The sequence below is a fragment of the Sinohyriopsis cumingii genome, chromosome 15 (genome assembly GCF_028554795.1).
Source record: "Sinohyriopsis cumingii isolate HCF-2022 chromosome 15, ASM2855479v2, whole genome shotgun sequence".
Classification (NCBI taxonomy): Eukaryota; Metazoa; Mollusca; class Bivalvia; order Unionida; family Unionidae; genus Sinohyriopsis; species Sinohyriopsis cumingii.
The window spans coordinates 87111955-87126015 of NC_142975.1; the positions used below are offsets into that span (position 1 = coordinate 87111955).

A 14061-nucleotide genomic window follows, 5' to 3' on the forward strand; every position below is an offset into this window, starting at 1 on the left:
ATCTGTTTGTCTGTCTGTATCACTGTGTGTGTGTGTGTGTATATATATTCATTCTCAGGAAATAAGAGAAATAATTGTATAGAAGCAAACAGTGCCACATACTTCTGTAGAAATAATTTCTTTACCTAAAAGATAACCATTTAATGATTTTGGTCAGAAAATGTTGTTTTTTTTTTCTTGCTAACTAAAAGACAAAAGCCCTGGTGTTAATAACATGATCAAGAAATTTTCTTTTTCAATATGTGAAAAACTGCAAAAATGTTATATTATAACTGTATACGTATCATTATTTTCTTATATTAATATATTTAAATTTTCAAATCACAATAAATTAATACACAGAGTTGTATCATCACATGTTTTGACTTGCCATTCGTCCAGTAGGGTTCTACAGCTGTGTAAGGAGCCTCATTTCTATCACAGGGTGGGTCGAGCAGGATGTTGTCCGTCAGTCCAAGCATGTAAAGAAGTTGTTTAGATGCTGCTGAGGATAAAGCATCACCCCATCCCATTGTATCCTTCAAAGCTGATAGGGAAAACTCTGCAATGAAATATACTGTAAATTACACACCTGTAGCAAATATTAAACTTTAGATATATACAGAAAATTAGAGTGGTTCAATTCTTTTTTGACAAATTAGCTGGTAACCCTGGGAGCCACCAAGGAAATAACTTGGTATCCCATCGTAAATTAAGTACGTGAAAATATGGAAAAGGTACATGAATGAAACTGTTAGCTTAAAGACTATCCATATACCTCAGTTACAATTATTAAACTTTGTGAGTTTTGTTGCAAGTACACTTTGAAAAACCTGAATAATTTATGGTATCATAAAGAAATCTGCTGGGCTACCTGACCTTGATATGATAGCCTGAACCTAGCATTCTATTAGCCCCTTAGCACTAAGCACAAGATTTGTCAAGCACTTCAACATAGCAATATTTAATGCAGTACAGACAAACTTCAATGTGTCAGCTAGTAAATTCTGTACATTGCATGTGGTTCAAATTATGGCAATAACAAATTCATGGTATCGGCTTTTCATTTCTCGCAACAAACTTGAATATACCAGAAAAAAATAAACAAGTGGTGGAACACCATACTTCCTGGCAGAAAGCTGACATTGGTGTTGCAGAGTGGCTGTGGTATCAGTGCATCCTTCATGAATGGCAGTGACAACTGACACGGTTGGTCCTTCTCTAAACACACATTGAAGTCCAGATTCACTACAAACATCTTGGCATCATCCAACTTTCCAATGCTGAAGCTATCAAGCAAAAGGTATTTAATTTGTAATCTGTGGTAAAATAACATACACAAATATTGTTATCAGTTTTTTATCTAACGTATGACTTCACTTTGACCAGCCCGTGCCTTTTCTATTATTATTAGTTACTGTGAATTGCTGACGAAATTTTTTCAAAATTATTATTGGTATCTCTCCTATCTTTCTTAAAGTCTCACAGAAGATGAGTTAACTATAACCCCAGTGTTCAGGCCAGGCTATGCCCTAGTGCCAAATTATGTCTGACAAGTCCAGCTAAGTTTGCCCTTGTGCCAGATTATGCCTTTCAGGCCAGGCTATGCCCTTGTGCCAGACTAAGCCGTTCAGGACAGGTCTGCCCTTCTGGCCAGGCTATCCCCTTGTGCCAGACTATTCGTTTCAGGCCAGGCTATGCCCTTGTGCCAGACTATGCCTTTCAGGCCAGGCTATGCCCTTGTTTCAGGCTATGCCCTTCAGGCCAGGCTATAACCCTTGTGTCAGGCTATGCCCTTGCGCCAGACTATTCCCTGCAGGTCATGTTATGCCCTTGTGCCAGACTATGCCTTTCAGGCTATCCCCTTTGTACCAAACTATGCCCTTCAAGCTAAGCTATACCCTTATGCTATCTGTCCTATCAGGCTATGCCCTTATGCCAGACTATTTTCCATTCAGGTTATGTTATGCTCTTGTGCCAGGCTATGCCCTTATGCCAGCCTATACCTTTCAGGCCAGGCTATGCCCTTGTGCCAAATTATGCCTTTCAGGCAAGGCTATGCCCTTCAGGGCAGGCTATGCCCTTGTGCTAGACTATGCCCTTATGGTATCTGTCCTATCAGGCTATGACCTTGTGCCAGGCTATGCCTTCAATATCTTACAACCCCAAAAGACAAAATGATCATGACAAATATAACTGCTTGTATCATCATTTTACACATGGCAATCTAGAACTCACTGCAGTGTTTGTTAGAATTTCCCTAAACTATAATAAACTTCTAGCATGAATGGTTACTATTTTCAGTTGCATTTTCATATTCACAAGTTTGCAAGATACAGCACAATAAAAGAGAGAATCAGTCTCATACTTCTGCTGACTGCTTTATGCAAATGTATGATGCAAACTAATTGTATGAGAATAGCTGCAAATTCATAATCAACTAAATGCTGGTATCATTAGTAATTTACATTCAAGCACTTCTGATTAGTTGTTTTTGCTAGATTAGCTTATCATAGATGACTTTATAAGAAACAACTGTCAGCATGAAACTGCCATTGGAATACCCAAAACTCTAAAATCAATAATCTGATAAAGTCCATTCTTATAAACTATGTCAAAGTATAGAGATTTCATGAAGATATGGATGGGGGAAGTAGAACTTAAAGTCAGGATGCATGATTTTCATGATTGTAGGTATGATAGTATTCATATAATACAAAGACAATTTGTGTGGTCTTGAATTAAATGCTAAAGCTTAACCAAAACTAGTATATAAAAAAATGAAATATAGGTCAAAATAAGTTTCTTTTGTTGCAAGGATGTGGCAGTAACAAGATAATTATCATCATCAGTTTCAGGATCTGAAGCATGAACAGTGCCTGCAAAATGATCAAAAACCAATTTTAACTTGAGTCAATGAATCATAAAATAATGGCAAAAATAACCTTTTTACTGAAATAAAGGAGTAGTGCTCGTCAAGATTCATCCTCAATTTTCATGATTCTAGATAGGACAGTATGTACCTAGCATGTCAAAAACTAATACAGTCATGAATTAAAATATGAGATATAGGTTACTGTGACCTTTTCTACATGGGTGTAGATCTAATCTTTGAGGTGAATAATGAAATCATGAATGGTGTAAACATCAATCTCAAGTCAATAAAGTATGAAATATGGGTCACAATGACAAGTTTTTAAGACAAGGGTGTAGTACACTTCAGGATGCGTCATCTCACCAAGTAATCAGATTACATGTATAACATTATTATACAACAGATATAAAAAAGAATGTGGTCCTGATCTAAAATGTTAGATATAAGTAAAACAATAACCTTCTTTTGATGAAAGGATGTTTTACCAGTTGAGATGCATTCAGTCATCTAGTTTCATGATTCTGGCAGTAACAGAGTATAATACTGAACTAAAGTCAGTGAAGCATGAAACATAAGTCACAGTGATCCACTTTTGTGATCAGATAGTAATAGTCATCAAGATGTATCTAATCACCAAGTTTCTGATAGGTATATATATATATATATATATATATACACACACACACACACACACACACACAGAGGGTGCAAAAAACCTATTTAGTAATGATCTAAATGAAGAACATTAACCCAAGCAAGAAAAATGTGACGTATATCATACTGACATTCTTTTGTGGCAAGGGTGTGGTACTAAGTGGGATGCATACAATCATTTTGACAATTCTAGCATGAACAGGACCTGAGAAACAAAACAAAATATGTATGTATGGTCAGTAAAGGTGAAATATAGGTCACAGTGACATACTTTTACAAGAATGGTGTATTATTGATCAAGATGCACCCACTGACCAAGTTTCATCAATCTAGGTGTAAGAGTATGAACGGATGTTGAAAAAAACCAAGCCGCTCATCAGAAAAATGCAAATACCTTACCTAAATAAAATGTAAAAGGTAGGTTACAGTGACCTTTCATGGTGATATGATGAAATCTTAAATGAAATGATATTAATCAGAAAAAAAGTGTGATGGATGTAATTTTCAAAATGAGGAGATAACTCCAAAAGTACTCCTGTGACAAAGTCAACTCATGTAATACAGGACATAAACTCTTATCATGATACAAATGCATGTCATGTGTCATGAAGAAAGCTAAAAAAAGTTCAAGAGGTATTAATTAAATAAAAAGTGTGATGAATGGATGGATGAATCAACATAATTGGTGACAAGAATCACTCAAAGGTATTAAAGGTTGCAAAAATTGTCCAGGAACCCAAGACAGGATAATTTCTTCATTTTAACTGGTGAGTGTTCAAACTATCTTTGATATCTTTGATAAGATTTTCAAGATGGCAGCTGTGATGACTTTAAGATTGGCACCATTTTTACTCCAGACATTGTATGAAGATTTTTGTGTGCCCCAGGTGGCCAAGTGCTCTAAAGTGCTTGCCTTTACTATCAAGGTTATCTCACTCCTGTCCACATGGGTCCAAGTCAAAGGCTTGGCTAATTTGGATATGTGAGAAAGCTGCCAGTAGCTTCCCATGGGTCATTGGTTCTTACTGGAGTTTTCCCAGGATTCTTCCTCCACCAGTTATACTGGCCACTATGTAAAGCCTATCTTGTGCTGAGAAATGGCATTAAGCCAAAAACAAGTTCAAGAAGATTTTTGGTGATAACGCCATATCATTATGGAGGAGTAGCGTTAACAAGATTTCAAGATGACTGTCATGATAACTATATAAGATGCAAGATCAGCACTATTTTAAGACCAACCTGACATCATAAGAAGTCTTATTCTGATAACCCCATTTGCATATGACCATTCAGCAGCAATAACAATTTTTTCAAGATGGCGACCTTTGTGACCATATTGGATATCATATCAGCATCATATTCATTTAAGCGAAACTAAGCTCTTCTGGTGAGAACTCCGGTGAGAACTCCATGTCAATATGATTTTCTGTCTAAGAGTGTCGATGATAAATTTTTCAAGACTGATGCTATGAAAACCAATCTGGATGTCTGATATGAATAGTTTCATTGACATTGTAATAAGTCTTTCAGTGAAAATCTTTTCTTGATAACACTATCTGTCTGGTAGCACTAGTCTAACTAATTTTTCAAAATGGCCACTATCGAGGGGGAGGGGCCATAATGGATATCTTGAACACCACCACTTTTGCTTCGGACCAAGAAGACCTTGGGATAAACATGTATCAAATCTTACGTCAATCCTTTTATGAGAATTTGCAATAACTTGTGGTGTGTTGCAATCTGGTTTGGATTTTTAACGTAGCTTTAACAATTTTTCAGTCATATCGCAAAGATGTCTGCAATGTGGCAGTTTATAGTAATGTCTAGCACTGAGGCATCATGCCACAGACATGCAGCATGATGTCCCACCCAGTCACATTATCCTGACACCAGGCCGACCAATCCTAACACTAAACTCGTAATGCTGAGCACCAAGCGAGGCAGCTGTTAGTACCATTTTTGTAAGTCTTTGGTATGACTCGGCTGGGGATCAAACCCACAACCTCCAGCATCCGATGCGGACACTCTAACCACTAGGCCACTGAAGCGGTCAATAACTTGTGGTAATAGATGGATATATAAAGAAGAAAAAACAACCATCCCATAATGTCTTCTGGCTTATAACCATTAGAGCTAATAAAAATAACTCTAAAAAAGACGATCTGAGAGACCATTTTTTATGTGACTTAATGTTTTGTCAAGATAGAAAATTGTTCAAAGTTTTCATGAAAACAGGAGAGCAGGAGAAGCTAATCCCAATATATCCCATGATTTGGTGGTGATGGTGGTAGCAATTCTGGCAATCCTTTTCTACTGAATAGACTGAATTCTTCTCATACAAAATCAATGAAAATAATCCTGACAAAAATCCAATAGACTCATATATACAATAGTCTCTCTCTTGAATGGCCCCCTGACCAGCAGACACCCGCTCCTTACGGCCAGAATCTGTTGGCACTGACGAATTTGTGTTCAAAAGTACCCCTCACAAAAGGCCACCCAGCTAATGTGACCAGCGGCCAGCATTTTAGTGCAATAATATAAAATTTACCCCTCACAAGCGGCCGCATTTTATTTTAATATGTATCCAGAACCAGTATTTTATTCATAACGTATGTTAAGTAATCCGATTTCTATTTCCCAATGTCAGGTTTTCATTACTGAAAGAAGTGTTGACTAAAGTACATGTACCACTAAGGTTAATATTATATCATTTACACCTCACGAGAAGCCAAATTTATTCCATAAAAACAGAGAAGGACTCAAATTTTAATCCATACAAAAGGGTAAGTACATGTAATCCAATTAGCCTTACTGTTGTGTTATCATAAGATGTCCAGTTTAGTCACTGATAATTGTTAAGATTACAATTATTGAATAGTAGTAACAGCTGAGAAGTGGAAGTATCGATGTATAATAACCAAGTCAGCAGGAAAATGGCTTCCCTTAGTAAGATGTTGAGCTTGTTCACTTTGATAATTAGTGGCTATTACTACCGACAATAATTGTCAAAATTATGAATCATAATGGCTGCGAGGTCAAATCTGCGTGATGTTAATGGTACATATCGAAGCCGTTTTGGCTTCTCTCACTTAGTGTAAAGAAATGTGTAAAAACAAAAGGGTACCAGACTGCGACTAACGAATCATGTGACAAGATCACTTCCTTTAAAAACACATGGCAACTTGTTTAGATGCATACAAAATTGTTTTATCAGTATTGTAGTTGGCAACATGAATAACTTACTGCAAAAAGATCAACATGTCATCAAGGAAAAGAAAAATTCTCAGTTTAGAAGAGAAAGTGAAAGTAATTCAACTGACGGGGGTGTGTGTGTGTGTGTGTGTCAAGGATCCTTGCAGAAAACTAATGTCGGGAAGACTCGGATAAACAGTATCAGGAAAGTTAATGAAACAATTCTGCAGAAGTGGGAAGGTGAAATGGACGGAGAAAGGAAGATTGTTTGAGCCAGGAGACGTTTGTATCCTGATTTGAATGACAAGAAAAAGCAACAGTTTTGTCAGTTGAATTGTGATATGACGACTTTACCGCAAGTAATGGATGGTTGCACAGATTTCAAGTGCAACACAATATTAAATGTTCTGTCATTAGTAGAGAATCAGCTGATGTTAATAATTAAGTTGTCAAAGATTGGAACAAAAGACTAAACGATATATGCATGGGATATGACAGCAAGAATACTTTTAATTGTGATGAGACTGGTTTGCTTTTTAGACTGTTACCAACAAAGTGACAGATGATTTGACCTATAACATAATTATAAAGACAGTTTTAAAACTATATCAATGGTTATTCATAGCATTCTATTGAAAATGATAACACAGTTTGTTTTACATTTATTTCACAACATGCATGAGATTTTTTAATGAAAATATTAAATGTTTTAGAATTAAATGGATTTGTGACTTTCTTCATATGTATTTACTATTCGCATTTGTCATCCCCCTCTAGAAAAGCCACCCTCGTTATAAGGCCACTTACCTGCTGCATTAGGGGTGGCTTTATAATAGGGGGACTACTGTATGTGGCATTAACTACTGCTGTTTTTCCAAAATCCCATGGATCTAAGAATTATACAGTACACCCTAAAACATGAAACTGGAAGCTGAACATGGTAATCCTTTGAGTGCTACTTTCTTTTTCAATGCACACTTCAACATGCCAACTCCACGTCTCATTTGACAACAGAAAGCAAAAAATATTTCCCCAGATGATGGGTGTGCTATGTAATGATTTCATCACATTATAAAAGACCATAGGAGCTCAACTAATATGAAGAATTTTAACCATACCTAAAATATATCATATTTCCCGAGTCCAGATACAGCATCTCCTTCTGTCCTGTAAAGAAAAAGCAATGTATTCTACTTCACAGGTTCAGTGGAAAATGCTCAGTGCCCACAGATAGCTGACAACTACACAAAGTTCAAGGAAAAGACAGATGAAATTATAAATGACATAAGTTAACTCTAGTTGGGATCATGTTGCTGTTTGTCCTTGACCTTCAACTACTAACTGCAGGAGGGAATATTCACCTTGGATTGAAGACTAGGGTCAGGGAAAGAGAATGCTATGCCATAACAGCTGGGAATGTATTAATGCTATCAAAATTCCTTTTCCCTAAATCATAATAACCATGACCTTTTGATCCCAAAATCAGTAGGTCACTCTCTTAAATACAAACCCTCTGAAAACTTTGATGAAAGGTAAAAGCTCCGCAACTTAAACCATTTTGTTCTTTCAGTCATAGTGACCTTGACCTTTTACCTTATGTGTTGAAAATCAAAAGGTTTTTTTCTTACCAAAAGTCTAAGCAATACATAAACTTGGGTAAAGGTACATGGCTGAGAAAAGTACTGTAGTTTTGTGCAGAGGCCCATATTTCATTTTCAAGCTACAGTGACACTGACCTTTTTGAGCACCTAAATAAACATACTTCTTCCTTACTGCAGGTGCAAGCCATCTACAAAGTTTAGCCCAAGTCTGTGATATAGAATGAAAATTATTGTGCACAAACAACCACTTTTGTTCTTTCTTCCTTAACCTTGGACATTTTGACTCAATAATTGACAGGCTTCTTTCTTGCCCCACCAATGCAAGCCATCAACAATGTTTGGTATAGGTCTGTGATGTAGAATCAATGTTACTGCCTATAAGCCATTTTCTTCCTTTGTTCATAGTGACCTTGACCTTTGACCTTTTTTTATCATAAGGTAAATAATGTTTCCTAGGTGGTGGAAGTTACTGTGTTACAGACAGATGGACATCACTGCATTCATCTGCCTCTTCAGTACTTAGGTCCATTTTGATCCCCACATGTTAAAACATTACTTTTAAATCCTATTTTCACCATTTTGTTTATATAAAAAAACGAGCTGTCACTGCATACCTTCTACCTTTATTTTTCCTTTTTTTCAAAAGAGTACATTGTAAAAAAATGACCTACTACATGGTTAAATGCACAATTCTACAAAGTGGTAGACGGAATGTAGTGAACCAAAGTCATATATCGTATGAAATGGTAAAGTATGACTGGAATCATATCCTGCCTGAAATAATTTAATTGAAAAGCAATAATATGAATGCTCACAAATATCCTTTCAACATTTTTAGAGTGACAAGATATCAATTCAAGATAATTAACTTTAATGTTCATCTGTTTTCTGAAAGAAATTTTTTTACACAGAGGATGGTCAAGCAATTTAATTATTAAATAAACATTTTGCTTTTTCGCCTTCCTCTGCAATTCTTGCAACAGATAAAACAAAAATTACAACACATTTTCTTACCCCAGTTGTAAGAAAAGATCTTCTGCAATCCCGTTAACTTTTCAATCCCATAAGAGATTTCAAAGTTGCAAAAGTCCAAGTTCAGGTAAGTATGCATGCTCAACCTTAGAGCATTCACCGTGACACAGCAATCGATAGAGGTGCATGTTTCAGACACTGAACAGACAACACCAGATGGAAGTGTGGGAAGGGTAAGTTTCTTGTAGAAGCATTCTGTTAAAAAAAAAAAAAAATTATTTCAAAGCAGCAATAAATTACTGCAATATCAACAGTCTCTGTCAAAGATCTCCAGGTATGTATGTATGTATGCATGCATGTGCACATCAGCAAAATCCCACCTATTTAATGCAAAGTAAGTTAAGGAATCCCCAAAAGGCATACAATGCAACAGATACAGACAAAAGAAGGATAAAATCATCGTTAAAAGGAGTTGAAGTTTTGATATATGATTTTTCTGGATAATTGGTTATCTGGATAACTGATAAATATATAAAGAATAAGTTGTGTATTCTGGGAAGACTGCTGGTCCAGGTGCCTGAAAAGTCCACAAAAGTGACATCTCCATAATCAATGTTTGACAGAATTGTATCAAGCTCCAATAAAAATGTGGCCCTGTATCTTCTCAGATCTAATATATAAGTGGTCCTATTATTTTATACCAGAATTGCTCATTTTGTCCTAGAAATTCATACATTCTTCATCCGAAATTTTCTTTTCAATCATCTGCCATATTAGTTTAACAACTACTTCCCTTTGCAGCCTCCTGTTTTGTATGCCACATAAGGACATTGCAACATTATTTGGAAACGTAAACAGACTGTTGTCAATATGGCATGCATTGAATAACATATACTAGAATATTCAAATATGGTCAGGCAATCCTTATTTGGGTAAAATGAAATACCATAAGAGTCTTGTGTTATCAGCCATGGGTGACAAAGTGTGGTTAGCATAATTTATCTTATGTATACTTACTTTTATCATCAGCCAAACTTCCTAAAACACATAACTCTACTTAGGTAGTAGATTATAAGTCAACGTCATCTTTTTGTCTTTGACAATATTTTTATTTGCTCCACTGTGAGGTATAGAATCACATCATAGCCCTGACCACATCAAGGCTATGATATCACAGCTACTGCCTCTCAAGCTCTGATACACAGCTAAGCTTGTATTGTCTAAAGCTGTTATACACACCTGGATCTGTATTGTCTCAAAGTCTAATACACACCTGGCCTTCTACTGTCTCTCAAGCTCTAACACCTGGCCGTCCTCTGTCTCTCAAGCTCTAACACTTGGCCTTCTACTGTCTCTCAAGCTCTAATACCCATCTCACCCCATATTGTCTCAAAAATCTCCAATATATACCTGATCTTGCATTATATCAATTTCTAATACAACATGGCCCTCTACTGTCTCAAATTTTAATACACACCTGGCCCTACATTCACTCGTGCCTTTATACACATGCCTAGCTCTGTTATGTCTCAAACTCTAATACACACCTGGCCCTATATTTTCTCAACTCCAATACACACTTTGCCCTGTATTGTCTCAAGCCCTAATAACCAACTGACCCCGTAATGTCTCAGCTTCTAATATACACTTGGCCCTGTATTCTCTACCTGGGTTGTTGGTTTGCTTTTATGAGGTGCAAAATTCCAGCTTCAAGTACCAACATACCAGAAAGTTGGACAATCTAAGAATCTGCATATAACTAGAATCAAATAACAGAACCTAATATAAATCATAATTATTATTTATAACACATAGATGTGTTCAAAGTACCACAAGTCATATATACCAATGATGTGATGAAAGTAGAGAAATACATGCTAACTAAATAATTTTTCTAAAAAAATTTAACTTATAAATAACAAGTTTTACTACTTGCAATTAAAACAGCAGATACAAACCTTTTAAGACAGTAAACAAAACTCAGCACTTATAATTCATGCCATAAATGAAAAATTTACAAAAAATCTATGCTCACAATCTAGGATGCACAAAACTTAAAAATGTACCGTTTTTCCATCCACTGACTGCTCCTTCATATATTGTATCCTGTGCAGAACATGGAGGGTCTTGGATGTATGTATCAATTCCAAGCTGCTTCAAAAGAAAGTTCACTGCAGCATCAGTCATAGCAGTCAATGCATGATTTTTCATCCAGGTTGTCAGAGAGAAATCTGAAATGATTCCAGGCATATTGGTTTTTACTTTAAGTGGCATTTTCACAAGTAATACAATATTGTACATCATATTTAAGCATCTATGTGATGGTATAATTCTGGTAAATAATTTTTTCAATATAAAATAATGAAATCAGTTTCAAAAAAAATTTAAAGTTTGATCTGTACTATGAAACCTGTTCATAAAGGACATACAAGGGATCACAAAAAAGTGCTCCAGTATAAGTATCTACAAAATGAAAGTAAAGTTTACAAACGAGATTATAACTGCTGTCACTGATAAGCAGTCATCCATTATATCAGGAATATCCAACCTGCCGCCCATTGTCGCATGGGGCACTGTCCTTCACAGTGTGTGGCCCATGGCCACGTAGGCAGTCCTTTTTGAAAATATGCTTTAAATTAATATCCATCACTAGTGATAAAGAACTGTTCTTGCTCATGTGGACTGTGACCTTTGTGAAGTGGCAAATTTTATGTCGATCTAACAAGAATACATTAGTTGAGACCAGAGAACCATTAATTAGATTTATTGAGACAAGCGCATATCATATTGCCATACTACCGTGTATGGTAATGTCCTTTAGAGGGAGAATTTCGTTCCTAATTAAGCATTTGTTTATACAGCAGCCAGGCGGACTATTAGTGACACGGAAAACTTCATTTTTCATGGTAAAGTTGTCACAATTGAGCGAACGCAGAAACTCTGTTACTCAAACGACCAGGTCAAGCTGACCCTGACTTTGGCGCCTCTGGAAAAAGGCGGCAGAGATATTTGATTCTGATTGGTTACGTTAAATAAGGGGCGTGTTTCCCACACAAAATATTCTAGCTTTTAAAATTGTCACAATGGAAATTCTAATCAGTCTAAGCTTTTCCTATAAGAGAAAACCCAAAAAAGTAGGACTCCTTGGGATTTGCAAGAAATCCCTCGTAAAAAGAACCGTTGTCCAAAGGGGACTGTAGTCGAAAGGAACCGACGAAATAATTTGCCGATTAGAGGGAGGAACACTGAAAACAAAGGTAGTGTGACAATTCCATGTAATTTCTTGATGCCATATATAATGCTTTGCTTAAGTTATTTACTTGCAGTTGCATGAATTTTTTTCTACAATCATGTAATAATTTGTTTTATGAAGTATAACTGTGTTGAGTTTATGCATAGGAAGTCGTACATTAATCTTCTTTAGATAAGTTTGACGAATTCTTTGAATTTGTCGTCTTGTTTACATAAGAATTATGCTCTAAGAATTTAATGCATTACATTACTTAATTTAATTACGAGAATCCGTGTGAAATCACCAAATTTAGAAGATTCCACGTATGATTAAGAATAAGTGTGTATTGACTGAAATGATTTAGTAATTGATTGATGTGATGTATCCTATTTATTCGCTGTGTAAATTGAGGCTGGCTCAGAACCCCAAGCCTCGCGTATGTGTTAATGTGTAAGGTCAAGGCGTAACGAATTAGCCATTTGACTAACTAGGGTCATTATAGGACATATGGAGTCGATTGATAGCCTTAGCATCTGTTTAGCACTGATAGTGAAATCTGATAACAAGGGAGAATAATGAAGAATTAACTGTTTCTTAAATAACGGGAAATTTAGGTTGTCTCTATTTATATTTATTTAAAAGGGAGAAAATAGCTCCTGAGACATATGACACGTGTTATCCTGAGACGTATGAGATGTATTATCCTGAGACATATGAGACGTATAATCCTGTGATGCAATCCTGCGACGTATTAATTTCTGAAACGTATTCTGAGAGTATCCTGAGACGGACGGTGGAAAGTATCATCCTGAGATCAATGGGTCTGAACAGCTACAGAGGAAGCAAGACAAACTGAGGACGAGCAGGTTATGCAATTGTACAAGACGTTGATTTCGACTGTTCACTCGATACTATGATGAACTAAATCTATCAGTAAACAGATCGGATATTTTATTTAAATCTATTTGCATTTTTCTTTGTATTTTGGTGAAAGTTAAATTTCTAAAAGCAGAGTATATTCCTGATGTAATGAATTTTCACAGTGCTCTTATGTAATTGATTAAATTGTTTGTTTACATGTACGTGGGCTCGTGTTGGTTTGTTCTATATACCTGCTCAGATCTCTATTTCACCTATAAGTTTCACCACTTATATTTATATTTACTCAAACTGGGCAATAACATCGAGGGCGGTCAACCCCTAGATAATGAAAACCAAATTTTGGAGGGACAATTCTCCACCCACCCCACCCCCCGTTTACAACCTTATGCATTTGATTTGTTTTGGCCCCCACCCCCAAAGGGTGAATGGCCAGACAATACCATCGTCAAAGTCTACTGGCCGACTAATAGTTATAATGACTGTCTGTTCATGTCCACTTTGCATAGGAATGTTTTCACATCAACATCTGCTGCTGGAAGATGGTTAGTGAATGGACCTTTATGATGGGTTTAATTAAACGTATCCAACTATAACATAAGACTTTCCATACTCACATTAAAACTATTCATTAACACCAACATCAAAACTGTTCATTAACACCACTACCAAAA

The 14061-nt window shown here is 36.1% G+C and overlaps 1 protein-coding gene across 1 annotated transcript in view; it reads right to left on the reverse strand.

Moving 5' to 3' along the window:
• Positions 1 to 14061, reverse strand: part of LOC149782249 (uncharacterized) — a 665894-nt gene that overhangs the window by 522461 nt on the left and 129372 nt on the right. Inside the window, exons 44-48 of the mRNA XM_089935099.1 lie at positions 11343 to 11507; positions 9319 to 9531; positions 7822 to 7870; positions 1105 to 1268; positions 371 to 541 (exon numbers count right to left, since the gene is read on the reverse strand). Coding sequence (XP_089791225.1) covers positions 371 to 541; positions 1105 to 1268; positions 7822 to 7870; positions 9319 to 9531; positions 11343 to 11507 — 762 coding nt within the window. The remainder of the gene's footprint in view (positions 1 to 370; positions 542 to 1104; positions 1269 to 7821; positions 7871 to 9318; positions 9532 to 11342; positions 11508 to 14061) is intronic.